The 19,164-nt window shown below is 49.1% G+C and overlaps 1 protein-coding gene across 1 annotated transcript in view; it reads right to left on the bottom strand.

The window, feature by feature from the left end:
- Positions 1–14,823, bottom strand: part of TG (thyroglobulin) — a 256,521-nt gene extending 241,698 nt beyond the window's left edge. Inside the window, exons 1-8 of the mRNA XM_058564964.1 lie at positions 14,757–14,823; positions 13,630–13,738; positions 12,160–12,257; positions 10,789–10,992; positions 10,279–10,438; positions 1,678–1,784; positions 1,022–1,165; positions 634–819 (exon numbers count right to left, since the gene is read on the bottom strand). Of these exons, the coding sequence (XP_058420947.1) occupies positions 634–819; positions 1,022–1,165; positions 1,678–1,784; positions 10,279–10,438; positions 10,789–10,992; positions 12,160–12,257; positions 13,630–13,738; positions 14,757–14,823 (1,075 nt within the window). The remainder of the gene's footprint in view (positions 1–633; positions 820–1,021; positions 1,166–1,677; positions 1,785–10,278; positions 10,439–10,788; positions 10,993–12,159; positions 12,258–13,629; positions 13,739–14,756) is intronic.
- Between the last annotated feature and the right edge of the window lie 4,341 nt (positions 14,824–19,164).

The following is a 19,164-nucleotide window of genomic DNA, read 5'->3' as shown; positions in this document are numbered from 1 at the left end:
GCCTTTATTATGATCTGAAAGACCTCATTGTCCTACCCCTGCCTTTTCCTCAGTCTTAAAGTTCAAAGCACCACCCCGATCATACTCCAACAATTCCTGCAGACTCAGTGTCCACTAGGATATCAATGCCTATTATTTATGTCCTTATAGTTTTGCTTCTCCTGCTCTATACATAGAGAACACCTCTCCTCATTCTCCACCTTCAGGAAACATCTGTGTTTGAAAAGACTCAAATCAAGTGTCACTTCTTCCATGAAGCCTTCCTGAATGTCTCCTCTCCATATAAGTTGCAAGATAGACTTGACCCCACCCTGCTTTGTGCTCCTTTAGTTACCAGCACACATTTCTCTCATGGCACACGTAAATGTAGTTCTCTGTTCTTTTTCTTCACCTGTATGGCTCGCAATATTCTCTGAGCTCCCTGAGGAAGCAGCTATGTCTGACACAGGATGAGAAACACATTGGAAGTCAATGACGGTAAATGATTTTCCATCGTGTTGAACTGGAAGGGCCTGTGGGGCACACTCAGGAGGCTGTGGGATTAATGGGTTCTGGAGTGGTCGGTCTGGAGAAACAGTTAAAGTGATACAACCAAAAGAGACCAAAAGAGGAAGCCCTTGAGAGGCAACCCACCGCAAGACGGCGGCGCCCCTCGCCGCCGAGTTCCGTAGATCTCCCTTCCTTGGGCATCCACACACCAGCAGGGCCCTTCCCTCTGGCACTGCACTGCCTGGTAGTCCCCATTTCGGCGGCAGCTCGGAATGTAGGGGTGACCAAAGCTGGTTGCTGTAAACTGCTCCACTTCACATTTTGTGGGGCCTAGGAGAAATCCACGCAGCAAAGAAGACAGCGTGTAAACAACGCTTGATGTGCTTACAGCATGCATTCTGTTTGCTGTTAAAATATTTAAAATCCCTGCACCCACTTTAATGGAACAGCCGTGGAGACTACAGCAACATTAAAACCCAAGTGGTTTCCTCCTAGCAGAAACAGGCACATCTGTTTTCGGCTTCTTACTTACAGCGGAATCTGCCAGAGGTGACTAGTTGAACTGCTAGGAACCGTCTCTGCAATATCCGGTACAGGGTGGTTTCAGAGAAGGTGGAAGCAAGGTCCAGGCCAGCAAAAATGGTGTCGTAAATTTCATCAAGTAACAGCTCCAAACCTGAGCAAAGGCAGCAAGTGTTTCAAGGGAGGGGTTCATTCAGAAAAGAAATCCTGACCTTGCCATGCAAACAGATGTTAAGAGGGCCAGAGCCTTCACTGGCATCATTATGCATTGAGTCTGAGCAAGACTTGAATGGTTTTCCAAGTCAGGGCTGCTGTGTATCGTTGTGCAGGTTGTTCACAGCACAAAGGAGCTCTGCTGAGAGAGTGAGAGGAGACTGAAATCCAGCCCGTGCTCCACTCACCAAGCTCAGAGCTGCAACTTCCCGGAGGGCAGCTCCTCTTCCCACTGTGCACAAAGGCACTATATGGACCAGCAGCAGCTGTGTTCAAAGTACCCCAGATGAAAACTCTGATTACCATGCCCTCTTCCATACCCACGCAGCCTGGCAGGGGAGCAGGCAGCCACTGCCGTTTCTGCGTTGCAGGTAATGCCATTTAGATCTCAGACCTCGTGAATGCCACTCCCACCCACCCCACCCCCCACCCAGATTGCCTGAGTGTGCTTACCTGTCTCAGCCAGTTCCCGCCCTTGACTGTCAGCACAGTGACAATACCCAGACACCTCGGGGAACATGCTCCGGAAGGTACTGAAGGTCACGAATGCACTTGGAAACCTACGAGACAACGAAATTGATGGTCACCATTTCAGGAAAGGAAAGTCATCACGAGCTCTTATTTCTGTAGACATAAATAAAAGTGGTCTCACTTCATCTGGGGAAAAGCGATGTCTGATTTTTGATCTCGTGCCATTTGCTCCAAGCTCCCTACAGTAAATGTATTTCTTTTCCAAACTGGCTTCATCTGGCCAGAGCTGGGCTGGACACGTTAAAATAAAGCTGTGCTTCGCTGTCATCTACTAATTAGCTGTTTTCAATTCTCCTGGCATTTGATCAGTTTATACCCACGCATGTGTCTTGTTGGATCAGGTGGAAAACACATAATGAACATGGCATGAACTAGTCCCTTTACTAGAATAGAACGCTAGAGACTGGAGGCCGAGTTTGCTTTACAAACATATGGTCCATCATAGATGATCTCATTCTGGCAGATCAAACCACTTCAGAGCCCTGTACAACTTTTCAAGAGCTTGAAAGGAAGCCAGATTCCACCACAGGAAATTCTTAAGAAGGACATTTCCCAGTTCCAGACTTCAAAACACACAAAATCAATCTGACATCACTAACAAGGACTATACATCCTTTTCCATAAGTTGAGGACAAGTCTGCCTCAATCATGTCTGATTGGGCAATTCCTGTAAGGAGTTAATTAGCTGGGTTCCCCATCCTGGAGGTAATATGGAGCTTAAGGATGCAAAGCCACGTGAAGGAGTTCTTCTCGTGTGCAATGATTTAGCAATCACAGAGGATTTTTTCAACTTTATGCAACATGGAGAGATTTGTTTCTATGCCCTATATAGCAAGTGTATGAGAACCAAGCATAACGTGTTTCTACTTATGTCTGGAAATATATCTGTAAACAATCAGGTAGCAGAAGCAGCAGCTCTCTGCACAGACAGGTCTGTTGCTGTATTAGTCTATTCTAGCAAAATTTTGAAAACAACCTAAATGTCCAATGACATTTCCTTCTTAATTAAGGAAAATTAAGAAGTAAATTACAGTAAATCCCCTAAATGGGTGCATGCGTAACATTATATAAAAAGGTTAAAAGTATGGACATTTCTCAAAAGATTAAGAATAGAAATACCATATGATCCAGCTATTCTACTTCTGGGTATTTATCCAAAAAACATGAAAACACTAATTCAAAAAGTTACATGCACCTTTATGTTCCTTGCAGCACTACTCACAATAGCCAAGATTTGGAAGCAACTCAAGGGCTCATCAAAAGATGAATGGATAAAGATGTGGTGTGTGTGTATATATATAGGCAACGGAATACTACTCGGCCATAAAAAAGACAAAATCATGCCATTTGCGACAACATAGATAGAACTTGAGGGTATTATGCCGAGAGAAATGTCAGACAGAGAAAGACAAACACCATATGATTTCACTTGTATGTGCAAGATAAACAAACACATTGATAAGGAGAACAGATTAGTGGTTACCAGAGGGGAAGGTGGTGGGGGGAGGGTGAAAGGGGCAAAGGGGCACATGTGTATGGTGATGGATAAAAACTAGACTATTGGTGGTGAACACGATGCAGTCTATACACATGGTGAATATAATAACATACACTTGAAATTTACACAATGTTATAAACCAATACGACCTCAATAAAATATTTTTTTAAAAAACAGGTTAGAATACAAAATGGCCTGTACAAACACTGCAGTCACAACTATGCACATGACCCAGGACTGGAAGGCAATTTATTGTGCAGGAGCTGCTCAGAGTCTGAATATGGAGGGGGAGCCAACAAGTATTAGTTAATTTTAATGGAAATGAATATGCAAAATAAAACCTATGAAAGCATGATAAAATTATGGATGTGATTTCCAGGTTGCTGATCTATTATTGTGTGTGAGCTAAATGAAAAAGAATGCTATAGTAAGTGACTTATGCGTAATAAAAACTAAAAACACTTTGCCCAATAGCCACTGATTGGAGATATACAATAAAAGTTCATTAATTGGAACCTGGGATAATTCAATTCAAAAAGCGCTTGGGGCCGGCCCAGTGGCGAAAGTGGTTGGGTGCGCACGCTCTGCTGCGGCAGCCCAGGGTTCGCCGGTTTGGATCCCTGATGCGCACAGACTCACCGCTTGTCAGGCCATGCTGTGGCGACATCCCATATAAAGTGGAGGAAGATGGGCATGGATGTTAGCCCAGCGCCAGTCTTCCTCAGCAAAAAAAAAAAAAAAAAAAGATGAGGATTGGCAGATGTTAGCTCAGTGCCAATTTTCCTCGCAAAAAAAAAAAGTGCTAATAATAGTATAATAATCGCTTGCATTTATTGAATACTACTTAGTAAAAGACAATCTGCAAAATGTTTAATATATATTGACTTGTTTAATCCACTTAACACTCCTAAAAGGCAGGTGGTATTTTCTCAGCCCTATTTTAGAGGCTAGGAAGGCGAGGTATGTGGGCCACCATCTTTAAATAATGGTTCAAATCCAGGTCTTACCCACTGTGATACCTACATTTCCAATGGTGTTACTCAGTGTGTATTTGTCTGTCCCTGGTTCCTGCCCCATATCCTGAAAGGCATGTGACTCTGTTCTGTTCTGACGCTCTTCTCTGTATGCCCACCACCAAGCTTTTCCTGGCATCTAATAGATGTTGAAGACGTGCTGAGTGGGTGCATTGATGGGTCACCTGGCTGGCCCGAGGTTCTGAAACCCATCCCAACATGAGCACAGGAAGTGTAAATCACTCTAGTCCCGTGTTCTGCTGATTCAACTTAGAGGCCCACCTCAACATCCCGTCCCAAGGCCATTGCAACCAGCAGGATCTCTGAGCTATCTTCATCCCACCGCTTTAGGGTCAGAGACCTTCTCTCTGGGTTTCTGATCTTCTAAGCTGCCTAGTACCTGGGCCTCCCTGGGCTTTTCGCATGGACCTCACTCTCAATATCCCCCCTTCCTGCCTACTGGAGAACACTATGGCTTCAGCGGGAAGAAGGATCTTCCCAGGGACCACCATAAAGCCAGCTACTGCCACCTGGACTCTCTAGGGCTCCTCTGCTCACCTCTGGGCAGACATGCTGCACTGTCGTCTCTAGTCCCTCCTTGCCAGTCTGTCTGCAATGAAAAGAGCCAAGGGCCTGGAACCAGACACATCAGAGTTCCACTCACGGCCCAGCCACATATGATTATCTCTATTCATTACTACTCATAAAAATAGTAACAGGTGACATGTGTTGAACAATCAGACACTACACCAAGCACTCTCTGTATTTTATCTTATTGACTCTTCAGGACAACCCTTAAAAAGATCCACTCACGAATGAGAAAACTGGGATTCCGAGTGGTGAACTGACTGGGTCAAGACCACCCAGCCAAAACCAGCCAGGTGTCCTGAGCGCACTGCCGATGCCCTTTCAGCAGCAGTAGCGGGCCAGGTTGAGAGGCTACCACTTAAATAGGCCACAGTCGTTAGGTTCCTGCCCTGCCATCAACAGTAAGTTCAAGCTCTGAATCTTCCCGGATTTCCTTTGTTCCCGCCATCCGATCTGATACAATCTGATTCTTATGGCTGATTTCTGAAACGCTATCACTATCTATGAATCTTGGACTCCTCCCCCAGCGTAATAATTAGCACTAAGCTGGTTTAGTTGCTGCGTCTGCTATTGTCATTGGTGCTTTGCTCCCAGCCAGGCCACGAGGGCCTCTGCCGTGCTTTCAACCTTCTCCTTCTTAGATTCCCGACCCTTCTCTGCCACCCCAGGAAAAGCCACACCGCTGAGACCGAACCTGAAGTCTTAATGAAAGGTGGACAGTCCTGGCTCCACGCCTCCACTTGGGCCAGCTGGGTTTGGAACCTGTTGTGTGGCCAAAGAATGCTCTCAAAAGAAGCGAGCCTTGAGTGGGATTCTAAAGCTTAGAACAATGAGTTTGACAAGGACACAACGGAGGAATGGAGACCATGTCTAGGATCATTAACGTGCCTCCAACTTCAAGGTGGGAGACAGAGGACCACGGCGTGGGCAGAAGGGAAAACTGAGAGATTGACAGTCACAGAGGGAGGCACCAGTCTGGTGGAGAATGCTGGGACACACGCATCTCATTCATTGAGACTTCCTTCCTGAAAATGCCGTGCCCACTGCTCCTTGTAGGCACCAGCCTTAGGAAAGCGATGGTCTTGTTGGCAGCAGGGAATTGTCAAGTCATATTGTACCTTATGGCATACGGCATTATCCCCTTTAAGAAGATCCAAGGAACAAAGTTCTTTCCAGCCTCAATAGAGGAAAAATTGTGTTCCTCTGAGAAACGGGCTGATTTTTATTTGATGGAAACAGAATAACTTAGACTATTTCCTCTTTCTCTGGTTATAGGAAGCTCAGAGGCGAGTGTGCAGCCCCTTATGTTTGTTATAAGGTAACTTCATAAAATGAAGGGTGTGTGACCAATCTTTGTCTTGCCTTATTCTTATTTTCTACCCTTATTTTGCCTTCCTCATGATTTCCTCTGTTTTCCACTTCTATCCTCTTCTGGGCATATTGGAAGAAAGGAAGAAGAGAAAATCAACACAAAATTTAAAAATCAAAAATAATATGCATTTCATCCACTGGAAAAGGATGCTTCCCTTTTGTTGAATAAAAAGCAAAATCTCAGGATAATCAGAGAAGAGTCCTCAAGAAAGAAAATAGTAGTGGAGGGGGAAATGATGGCATTTCTGAGTTTACAGATTGCTGCCAGCCTAGAGTTAGAGAAATCACACCTGAGGCTCGGTGGTTATAAAGTGTCGGTCCCTGCTGGACATCTTGTCCTGTCCATCTGCAGAGCAGGAGTCATGCCTCTGGGCTCCGGTAGCCCACACCCCCTTCTCAGTCAGATTCTCCAACTCCTCCCACAGACAGTCCCTTCAGACATCTAACCATCAATTAATAAATCAGCAATTTATTTAATTCTCTCCTGTGCTAGATGGAGCCCTTAAAGTAGGAGCTGTTGTCTAGCCTAGTGCCTGGTGCCCAGCAGGCCACCGCGGATGTCTCTGGGAGGGTAATCAGTTGACTCGTCTACGAGGATGGCTCTACACGGTCGCTCATACTGTTCAGGTAACAATGTCTCTTTGCCACATATTAAGATGCATCTGACCCTTCTCACTGGATTATCTGGAGAACCCAGGTTGCCAAAGCATTTGAGGTGAGACCGGTTGCTAAGGAAGTTCGAGTGAGTCATTAAGGACAAGGGCTGATAAAGAAACCAATCAACTGAATTTTAACTTGGGTTCCTAAGGCCTCGGTAATGGTGTCAGCTCTTAAGACCATTCCTACAATCTGCTTAGTCACAATACCTTCCCTAGTCAGCAGGTGCTCGAGGGCAATATGGAAGCCGGGAGAAGAGTCAGAAGACCTAGCAAAGCTTACTCCCCATCGCAACATGTTTTTTTTTTAAGTTACCAGCCAAGTAGGTATAGTTAGCAGTGACCTTCTTCAAGAGGCAAAAGGACCTGCTTCCGTTGGGCAAACACTATGGCCAAGTTCAAGTGCAAATCATCACCCAGCAAACTGAGAACCCACAACAGGTCGGAAATGAGCCGCTCACAGGCTTCCAGCCTGCCTGTGCCCCACGGAAGTAAGCCAACTGCCTTACCCCACTTCTCCATTCGAATTTATCGAAGAGATCCCTCAGATTCAATATTTCAAAATCAAATTTGTGACTTTTTCTTTCCAAACTCATCCTCTACCATCTGTCTAGAAACCAGACCTTGGAGTCATCCTTGACTCTTCCTCGCCCTCACCCCCCATATCTACTCCTTCACCAAGTTCTGTGGATTCCACCTAGTAAATATTTCTCCAACCCTGCTCCATCTCTCTATCATCCTCTCCATCATCTACTCTAGTCCAAGTCAACATCACCCCTACCTGTACCAGTCCAGCAGCCTCCAAACTCGTGGAGTCGCCTCCCAGCACCCACTCTACTCTTCCCTGACCCGAGTCCATTCTATTAGAAACCTGAGTTCTGTGGTTTAAGATATACCCAACACCCACCTCTGGCTTAAAATTCTTGATGAGATATTGGAGACTAAAAAATTATTCCTTGCTCATCTGAAATTCAAATGTAACTGACCATCCTGTGTTTTATCTGAAACCCTAGGTGCTAAATCTGGACTCTCATGTGGCTTCCCCAGCTCCTTTCACTTAGCCCAGTGGAGTCCCTGGGCCTGGCACTGCCCAGGCCTGCTTATCAGAAAATTCCTGAATATGCATGGGCTTCCAGTAAACTACCACCCGACCCTTCCCATGACCTTCCTAAATTAGAATTCGCTTCGAGACACGCTTGCTTACAAAAAAAAGGATCCCATTTCAGGAGTAAATTTTTTTGTCTTAAACAATGGGTGCTTAGTCCTGAATTCTTGCATTTAACTCGACTGCCCTCTTGTGGAAGGAGCTGTGAATTGTGCCTCAAGCTGGCGCCAGCAAAGTTCTTTGATGCATTCCACCTCCTCAGTAAGCACTGATTGTAGGCCTACTGTGTGCAAGCTTCTTTGCTATGCGCCGTAGGGGAACAGAGATGAATTGAGGTTGTTTGAGCCAGTAAAAGGAGCCAGACAGCTCTAGCACCCACTAATTTTGCTTCCTAAGGTGAGTTCCTTAACCTGTGTTTCAGATTCCTCATTTATATGATAGAGACCATAATTATCTAATTATTTTTATAAGTATTAAAGGGGACGAAAGGATGTCAAACTTCCTGTGTATAGTTCAGTTGAACTTGAACTGAGCACACATTGGTTTGCATCAATGGCATCAGTAAATCGGGCTATTTGGAGATTCTTATGTGCTCACAGGGAGCCATTCTCCAGACCTGGGGAAAAAAATCTAACCTACATTTGCTGAAGCTGGGTAATGCATGAGGATTCCCTCAGATGCACAATAATTTACAATTTTCGCAGTGGTTCCATAGACGAGGGCTCATCAGATCTTTTCTGTGACCTAATGAACAGGGAGTTGTCTCCATTTTACAGAAGGGACACTGAAGTTCAGAGAAGATAAGTGACCAGCTCAGTTTGCCATGCAGTGGCAGAGTCAGAAGGAGGGTCACAAAGGCAAATGCTACGGGGCCAGGCAGGTAATGCAGATGGATAGACCAGGCAGGAATACGGCGACAGGACACAGAGGGACCTGGAGCATTGGAGGGTGTGCATTCTGTCCAAAAAAGACAGGGCAAGGTCAGCTTCTTGGTGCCGTGGGAGAATGCATACAGCCCCCAACCCCTGTTAAAATCCGGAATTTGGAATTTTTTGTATTAGGTTGAACGTATGAAATTGCTGATGTTCAACTATTTTTACCTATACAAGCAGAAATTTCATAGAGTTCAACTTAAAATTCCCCAGTTTTAAAAATATTATGCAGCTCCAACAAGCCCTGTCTAGGGAACAGCTCCTGTTCACAGGCTGCTAGTCTGTGACCCCTCCTGGCACAGCCCGTGAGAACTCTCTTCTCTCACACGGGGGAAGCAATTGGTTGTTTGGAAACCAGCCACACAAAGGCTCAGGTTCTCCAAGAGAATTGCTATTGGTATTCTCAGCCTAATATTCTTATTTATTTTTACTTAGGATGTTTCAACGATATCTGAGTCTGTACAGCCCTTTACAATAATCAAGTCACCATCTTGAATACCCAGAAGCTACCAGATTATTTGGGCCAAGATCCATAACGCATCTCCCTTTTCATATTTGTCATTTAAATCTTTAAATTAAACCTAGTTATAAGTGCGTATATACACACAGTTCACAAAAATGCATAAAGATGATCACATCCCCACTTTTTATAGTGCCGCCCTTTTTCCTTTTCCACCAGTTTCCTTCTCCCCACCACCCCTGCCCCACAGCAGCCCTGACCCTCAAGGCAGCCATGATAACCACCCAGTACGTATTGTTCATATTATTCTCCGTGCTCACCTAGTCCTATACAGACACAAGCATAATCATATAACCTATATACATACGAAAGGATCCTTTTGCCTGTTTCCTAAAAATTAAATCATATGATATTATTTGTATTTTGTATCTTATATTATCATAATACGCTGTGGTATCCTCTCCAAGTCAATTGGCATCGTCTACTGCATCTTGTTTAACGGCTGCGTAAATATTTATAGTGGGTAGACATTTATTCAGCCATCCACCTCGAGTTGGTCAGTCACTTTCTTCCCAATTTTCTGCTACAATGAAAAATGATGCAGCTAACATTCTAGTACATATATTCTTGCATTCTGGTGGTTTTACTTCCATGGGCTGGCTGGGCCAGAGGGCTCATGTACTTTTAATTTGAATAGCTACTGCGAGCTTGCTTTGCTAAAAATGCCATGGCCCTTCAGATGTCCATCAGCAGGACACAAAAGCGGGGTCTCTCTCAGTTCCCAGCAGGCTGTGTGTATCACACATCGCAGCATCCGCCCTGACGTGAGCACGAGTGTTGGCAGGAGACAGGAAGGGGTGGCCCAGCGATGGGCACGCCGTGGAGGCCGGCCCCCCTTACCTGTTGTAGCTATGGACCAGGTTGAAAATCATCATGTCCGTGGTGTTGACAAACTTGCACTGGACGGGCATAAACCCTCCATCTGGAGAACACTGTGGGGGCGACTTGTCTCCCACCCCGTGGAGAAGACGGCGGTTTCTTATCTCACAGCTCCTTGGACCTAAACATTTCCAAGGAGAAAACATTAAATTCTTATGTACGAGTCGGTGCACGTGCTTCCGCGTCTACATGCATCCATTCATACTCCACACGTGACAGTTAGAAACCCAAACAGGACTAAGGTTTGCACAAGGGACTTGCAAACCACATTGAAATCCTGCTTATGCTTCTAACAATCAGCCGGCGAATACTGATCATCCACCGTGTGGAAATGTTAGAAGCGATAAAAGCTTCCTTAAACGCTTTCTGTGCTGAGGGCCTGGTTCTCTGCCGTTTGTCACGGAGGCCCGACAAAGGTTTGGTTACGGTGCGGAAACCTCCTCTCGGGGTGCTGGTGCCCCTGAGACTTACATCTGGCCGGCCTCCCCAGCTGGCGGGTCCCGTACACCTCCATCCCGTCCACGTCCACACACCAGCACTGCTCCCGCCGCGTGTCACACTGCACGGGTGCGTAGTCCCCCGAATCCTGACACTGAGGGAGGTAGGATGTGGCCGAGCTGTTGATGTAGCCGCTGAGCAAGATCTGCTGCCTCTGCAGCTGGCAGAATGACAGACCTACGGGAGCAAGGGCAGCGTCAGAGCAGAGCTTCGGGGACAACTTTGGGGGTCTTAGCTGGGAAGAACTCCCCCTCCCACCCTGGAGGTGGTCCTTCCCACAGCTGAGAGGGAACCACCAGCCCAGAGACACTCAGCGAGCTGGTGGCAGGCTCAGGACCAGCAAGCTGACTGTCCAACTTTGTTCCACGATTCCTTCCAGCATCCTCGTCAGGGAAGCGCAAGGATTTCCTGGTGCCCCGTTAGTCACCAGGACACCCCAGAGCCCTGGCGCTGCAGAGGTGAGGGGTGAGTGGAGCACAGACTAGCCATTAACAGAGCTCTTCTGAATCCGAATTTCCCCATGCGCTTGCTGTGCAGCCTTGGGGAAGTCGCTTCACCACTCTGGGCCTCACTCTCCTCTGTAGAACTGAAATACAGCTGCCTTCTTCTTCGGGGGCACAAGGATTAGGGACATTAACGACAATTGCCCCTATTGCACACCTACTGTGTGCCCACGGTCCTACACCCTACGAGGCGGAGCCTACCGACGGGAAATCACAGCTCATTCAGCAGGAGAGTCCTGGGAGCCAGCCTGCTCCCCGAGCCAGCCACGCCAGCCGCGAAAACCCAGCACCCCAAACTGAGCCTCTCTCCTTACACAACAGCATTGGTTCTAGGCCCAGTTTCGCCATTTGGAGGTGTCCAGCTTAAACCGACCTCTGTTTTAGGCTTAACTACGACATGCTTTAAATGGGGACTGTGTTTCTTTGACTACTCATCAGAATAAATATTTTAACAGAAAGTTTTCACCCAAGTCTCAAATTTTAGAAACCCCTCAGGGGACAGAACACTGTGAACACGGCCGCCTGCTGGTGGCAGAGCCTTTGACGTCTGTTCCCCGCGATTCCTCAGCACAGGCAACGAGCCTGGCACGTACGGGACCCAGCAGCTATTTGCTGAACAAATGACTGGACTGTCGCATTTGACTTTCACTGCAGTCCTGTAGGAAAAAGGGCCCCACGTGCAGGGACTGTGATCCTAATTCTGAGAGAAAGAACCAGCAGCCTGGAGGGAGCCCGGCCCGTCACACGCCCAGCCCAGCGCTGTTTCCAGGATGTGAGCTGTCCTGGCCAGTGCCGCCTTCCCTCGGCCCCCTTTCCCACTCGGGACCCCTTTCCCACTTACACGCAGCCGGCCGCCCAGGCCGCCAGCTGCCAGGCACTTCCCCGCCGTCGGCACCCACACACCAGCAGGAGCGGCCACCGTCCCCGCACTGGACAGTCCTGAGGGTAGGAGAGACATGCCACGTGGATGCCGTTATGGGGTCCCGAAGCCACATCCCCGGTTACCTCTCCTCTTCCTTTCCATTCTTCCAAGTTTTAATTCATTTCAATTAGGAGAGATTGGAGAGGAGGGGGCCAGGGGACATAGGAAAGGAGGAGCACTAACACCTGCCACGGCCCCTATCGCGGTCACTTGTTGTCCACCCTACAGTCTGCAGCCCTGTAGCAAACGCCTACCCTGGTATGACGCTTCTGCCACCTCGAGGCTGCAGAGGGTAAAGGCCATGCCCTCCTTATGTGCGCCAGGGGCGGGGGACTTTTCGGGGGGGCTCACGGTGGCAGAGGGCAGGGCCTCGGTTATGGGTGACACAAGGAAGCACATTTGTGGGGTTTCCAAGGGGAAGCAATGGCTAAGATGAGGCCGGGTGGTGGTGGGGTGATCGGGTGTTATAACAGGGTCATAAGAAGGTAAAGGTGTTCCAGGTAAAGAGAACAGCATATGCAAAGCCTCCTGAAGAGGAATAGGGCGGGCTTGAAACCGCAGGGGCTGGAATAAGAGATGGGGAACAGCTGCGTAGACAAGGCCGGCATAGGCGGACCGTGCTTCTAACTCCTTCCGCCACTCCAGAATTCCCGGGATCCACACAGGGACTGGACTAGTGTCTCCTTGCTCTCTTGAGAATGTCCGAGTTTGTTAGGCCCATTAAGAGCAAGGATGTTTCACGGTCATTTACCAGACCACAGTCATGTAGACGGAGTCCCCCAAATTCAAGGTGATTGGACTAGCTGGGGAAAGTCAGAGTGCATCCACACACAGAGCATTCCTGTGCATTCCGCAGGGGGAGCTGTTTAGATTATCACACCACTCCACAGGGAGAGAATCTCGGACCCAAGTTCATGTTGGAGCAGCTGAAAAATCCCTATAGAGAGGAGCTCACGGGGGAGACAGCAGCGTGGCAGCCAAAGCTGGATTCAGCAGGGCCCGGAGGCAGCCATCGACCCGAAAGTGCAGCCAGCTCCTGCTTCCCTCCACCTCTGGCTTCTCACCAGGATAGAGGAAGCAGAGGTGCCAAAGCGTAAATCATGTGGCCACCCCCCAACCCCTGCACCTTTTCTCAAAGCAATTATGGGAAGAGTTTTGGCAGGAAAAGAAGGGATGTCCTGGGCCCTGGCAGGGATGAAGCACGGCTCGGAGCACTTGGGGTCAGATTACTCAGTGTCGATTAGCCTGGGGAAGGGAGAGGCAGGCACCCTCCCAGTGACATCTCATGTCCACGGGGGAAAGTGAGGGCGGAGTGCTGGGGCAGGGGAGGAATGAGATGACTCTAAGGCATCTGAGGTCCCTGAGTTCACACGCTGATGTAAACCTTACTGGAAGCTGCCGTCTTCTGAGCACTGGGGAACGTAGTCCGCTCGCTTCAGAAAGGCCTTTTCCCTCTGCAGCTCGCACGGCCGAAGAGGCTGGGCATCCACTTGGTATTCTACAAAAAGAGAAGGGGCTCCTCAGAGAAGTGTGTGGACCAGATTCCACAGACAAAGACGGGCTCCCCTGAGCACAGACGCCCCTCTGGGTTTTATTTCTAGCATCATCACCAACAATTACGTTCTAACTTGCAATTCTGAGGCTATTCGCACTTTTCCCGGTGTGGCATTAGCTCACTGAATCCTCAACACTCCCCTGGGAGGTGCTATCTCCATTTCACGGATGTGGTGCTGGACTCCGGCAGTGACAGTAACCTGCCCAAGGTCACACAGCTGACAAGAGAAGGGTCCAAAATCAGCCCTGGGCCTGCACGTTCCCCCGAGCTGTGGTGGGGTTGGGTCAGAACACCACAAAGGAGGTGTTCTTGAATTTATCAGGCCACTCCTTGCAGACAGAGCACCTTCCTGGCACAGCGTGGGAATACAAATTAATTAATAGCCCCCAAGTGTCCTATATTCCATTGAGAATGCATCTAACATTCAGGAGCCTACTCAGAAATCACAACCACGTCGTGAGGTGGTGTCCTTTGCTTATTTTTCCCATGAGGAAACTGAAGCTCAGACTTACGCAAAGTCACACAGCAGTAGCTGAGCCACGGCTAGACCTGAGTTCTACTCCACTCCATAAGTAGATTTGTTTTTCTCACTACCTGCTGACTACTTCTCAAATACCTCACATGGATGACCTAGGCCTTGAAATACCTAAGGCAATAGAAAACCAATGTCAGTGTCAAAAATTTGCTAACAGGGCGGGGTAGGGGGAGCTAGGATTGAATTAGGAAGATCTGGTTTCCCATCTCCTCTCCACCAACCACTAGCTCTGTGGCTTCAGGCAATTCAGTCCATCTCTCAGAACCTCTGTCTCTTCATCTGAAAAGGAAAGAGCAAATAACCAACCTCGGGACATTGTGGGGATTAAATGAGATCACGAATGTTCCAAGGCCCTGGGACAGAGCCTGGCTGAGTCTGAGAACTCCCTCTAGACCCCCTGTTCCACGGCCTCGGTTGGGAACTCACCGAAGATGTTGGCCGACACCAAGCAGGCTGAGCCCAGCAGACCGAAGACCAACAGGGCCAGGGCCATTTTTCTGGACCCTTCCAGGGATGGAAGGGTAGATGCCACTGCCCACCCCAGGGCCCTGGCCAGGGAGACTTTATAGAGCTGCTGTGGGCACCTGCTCCCCCGCCCACAGGCACTCAGCCAAGCAGTGCCCGCCCTGTTTTTTCTGCCAGTCACGCGGAGTCCTTCCACTTGTGTCTGCTCCCTCTGAGGACACTCGTGTGGCCAGTGGGGGACGAGAATCTTGTCGAGGCTCAGGGGGAACAGAACTGGGTGGGGTTGCTTTGAAATTCATCTCTACAGGTGCAGGTCAAAGCTCTGTGACTTTGTTGGCAACAGGCTCAGGCTACTGAGAGAAAAGCAGTCCTTCCCTCCCTCCCTTCTTCCTTCCCTCCTCTCTTTCCTTCCTCCTTCCCTCTCTCCCTCCCTTTTTCCTTCCACCAATATTATGTAGCGCCCAACAGCAGCAAACGCTATTCTAGGCAATGAGGATAATGCAGAGAACAACACAGGAAAAGCCATTAATGCAGAGTGGAGGGATTTTAGTGAGGGAGGCCACATATACACATGCGCACACACACATTCATATTCATATTTATCCTCCTTTCCCCTCTGTCCCAGGGCTTCAGATGTCGCCAACCTAAAGAGAGCAGGACTGGGTCTTCCCCACAAAGTCTGTACATGGGTGTGTTTTCTCTTAGCAAAGTCAGCTTCTTTCCTTCACTCCTGTCCCTGCGTGACCTGTAAAATCACCTCGTCCCCCTGAGCCCTAGCCTCCTTCTCTAGAAAACAGAAATAAAAGGAGAAAACGATGCGTGCCTACTCCACAGGGTTGCCGTAGGGAATAGATGAGACGTTGACGAGGACGCGCTCAGGAGATGCTGGCAGTTGTTACTACTGATTTTCTCATTTTGCAAATGCTGTGGTGCTGGGGAATGACAGGTATACAGAAGAACCACCCCGCAGGGGGAAGGGCTCGTGACAGGTAGGAGCAGGGGTGGTGGGCGAGCAGGGAAGACCTCGCTGAGCATGTGGCGCCTGAATGGAGAGGTGGGGACACCGTCCCCGGGGGAGGAAGGCTGGAAGGTGGAGCCCGGCCCGCTACAGGGAGGAGGATGAAGGGGATATGACTGCAGAACAGCGCACTGCGACGTAACAGAGCTGCTCTGAACATCACAGGAGCTAACAGCTGCAGTGCTTTCAACAGCACTTGTATAATAAGTACCCAGTGCTGGTTACCACCAGCATTTTTATATTCGTGGTACAAACCACAGAAAGTAAAATGCAGCAGTTGTTTTCACTGGTGGGGTGTGGGATGAACAACTGGTGAGAGACCCTGCTCTGCACATCCTCCCCAGGGAATCAGACACCCCCCGCGGCTCCGACATCTCAGCTCCAGCCCCCGCCCCAGCTGGGCTTCTCGGTTAAGTTCAGGTCCACTCTGCCCAGGCTCTTCACAGACCTTTCAAATTCAACACGTCCCCAGCGGGGACTCAACATTTCTCCCAATGCCGCACCTGAACGAGCTTTTGCTGTCTCTCTAGGCTGAGCTCCATCCTACACGTCTCCCCTCACACCTCATCAGCCTCCAGATCCTACCAGCAAGCTCTCATTCCCATTCTTTGAGCCTGACCCCTCCTCACTCCCCCTGCCTCCGGGCGGGGAGACCCTGGCTCTGGGCTAGCTGACCAGCATGGCCTCCCAGCCGGCCTCTCAGCCTCCACCCTGGCCCTCCCCAGGCTGCTTCTCCAGCTGCAGGGGTGGGGGATGGAGACCCACAGGTGTTCAGGAGCAAGAAAAAGCAGGCCCTGGAGACCGTTTAGCCATGGGGAGTGAGAAGGATAACTAATGATGAGACTTAGATTTCCGGCATAGACGATTTGAGAAGATGTGTTGGCATTTACTGGGAAAGGAGACACAGGAGGAAGAACTGCCCCCGCCCGGCCCTCTGCAGCCCCCGTCAAATGGGTCAAGTAACACTCCACGCCGTGGGGAGCCAGCAGCAGCTCTTCCCTCTGTAGATATAATGGTATCTATATATTACATAGCTATAGCTATAGTATATATCCTGTATATCTACGAATTATTATATATCTATAATCAGCATGGCATTGTGCAGCCCCTGTTATTTCTCCACTTCCAGGTGTTCTAAAGCAGACGAGTTTTACAAAACGTTGAATGGGGTTAGAGGTTTACCACAAACCCCACTCACCACACTTCCCACCCCCCAAAATGCATGCACAGAGCTTGCACAGCTTAGCCTGCGTGCTGAGTCATTCTTGCTGGCCTGGCCCCTGGGAGGCAACAGAGTGGAATCGACGCCTCCTGGCCCATGCCAGGGGGGCTCTGCTCCACTGGGTTTGGTGTTTTTGGGACGCTGGACTGGGGGCTGTGAAGCAGTCAGGGCAGCCCTGGAATGGAGGGAGAGGAAGGGCAGAGCGTGAGCTGACTCCACTTCAGACCCCACCTGGAGACGGGGCACTGCTCAGACGTGGCTGAGCGTGAGAGCACTCAGTGGGCCAGAACCAGGCGCGTTTCCTTCAGAGTCGGCACAAACGCACAAAGAGTGCCCAGAAGGAGCGGTGCTTCTCTCCACCCAAGCGAAGGAGCAGTGAGCTCAGAGAGAACCATGCCAAGGTGCTGCCTCCTCACCACGAAACCTTTCTCATGATGACTCAGCTACTTGCCGCTGCTCCCACCTCATCTCCACTGAGCAGGGAGGACGGCGGGCTTCCACGGGAACTCTAGGTGGCAATGCCCCGCTCCGGTCTTCACCATCCTGCTCCTGGCTCAGGCCTCCATCGCTTTAGCAGGCTCATCATCACTGGCCCTGCCACCTCTCCCACTCTGCTTGGCCCCAAATTGCATAACCTTCTCCTTCATCTCCTTCCTTCTCTAATACTAGGGTGCTGTGTATAATAAGCACTCACTGAAGATTTGGGAGAAAGGGAGAGTAACTGGAATACAGAGGAGAAAATTGCTTCAAAACAAACACCAGAAGTCACTGTTTCTGACATCCATCAGCTGTCGCCCACCAGAGAATTGCCTACTGGCCATCTCTCCCCTAACCCAGCCTGCCACCATGTTGCTGGGGGCCATGCCACTGCCTTGGACAGCTTCTCCCTGTCTCCCACACACCCAGTGACGCAGAGCACATCCTTCCTTTTCCTAGGTTGTCAGAGCAATAATCAAAATTCCTGGTACTTGACTTCTGCTTCCAGAAAGATGGAATACACATACTTTTCCCTATTCTTCTTGCTAAGCACAGCTAGAAAAACCCAGATATTATACAGAAAACAAACAGAAGAAGACACTGACAGGTAGATAGAAGACAGCCAGCGAGCAACCTCAAGACCAGAGGAACAATACTGTAGCAAGCTCCCTGGATTTTATTGTGCCTCTCATATCTCAGACTGGGCGCTGGAGAAGCCAGCAACTAGAAATATCAATAAGCACAGACTCCAAAAAAGCCCCAAGAGAACTCTCTAGCCAAAGCTCCAAGAAAGGAGCAGCAGGGGAAGACAGATAACTTTTAGATAATAATTGCTCTATTCCAGCAAACCTCATAGAAAAAATTGTGGCTCCGCCCCCACACATGCCAGCTGGCGAGCCTAGAATGCCACTCTTCCCAAGCTGTACGGAGGTTGTCCAAGCCCCCTGCTAGGGTGGTGACAGAAAGGCCACGTGAGGACCCAAGACATTCACCCCGACTGGGCAGAAATGAGCCCCTCTCTCTGCAGAGTCAGTGGAGACCACGTGGGGAGCCTGAACTTCCACCCCGCCAATGGTAATAGGTGGCACTCTCCCTTCCCACTGGGGTGGTGTCAGAAGAGGACTAGTGGAGAGGCAGGACCTTCACCACTGCCTGGCAGAAGCAAAGCCATTGCCCAGTGGTGTCAGTGAAGGCCACATGGAGAGCAATAATGCGGCACTCTCAACCCTCCCAGCCAGGGTAGCATCAGCAGGCCTGGGGGGGAGCCTAAACTCCCACCAGCAGTAACAAGGAGCAAGTAACCTGCTAAGTGTCAATGGAAGTGGAGTAAGAACCTGGACTTCCAACCCCATCTGACAGCAGTCAGGTGGTGTCTCTCTTCTCCCACCACAGTGATGTCAGAAGAGTTCTACTAAAATAGAAGGTTAAATGAGATCTAGAGTTTCTTGTCATAATACTGAAACTGTCTAGGTTTTAACTGAGAACCACTCCTCATACCAAGAACCAGGAAAATATCAACTTGAATGAGAAAAGACAATCAACCAATGCCAACACCAAGATGATACAGATGTTAGAATTTTCTGACAAGGATTTTAAAGCAGTCATCATAAAAACACTTCAGTGAGCAATTATGAACACACTTGAAACAAGTG

This window comes from Diceros bicornis, chromosome 21 (assembly GCF_020826845.1).
Source record: "Diceros bicornis minor isolate mBicDic1 chromosome 21, mDicBic1.mat.cur, whole genome shotgun sequence".
NCBI classification, from domain to species: domain Eukaryota; kingdom Metazoa; phylum Chordata; class Mammalia; order Perissodactyla; family Rhinocerotidae; genus Diceros; species Diceros bicornis.
This window is presented reverse-complemented; position numbering and strand designations above follow the sequence as displayed.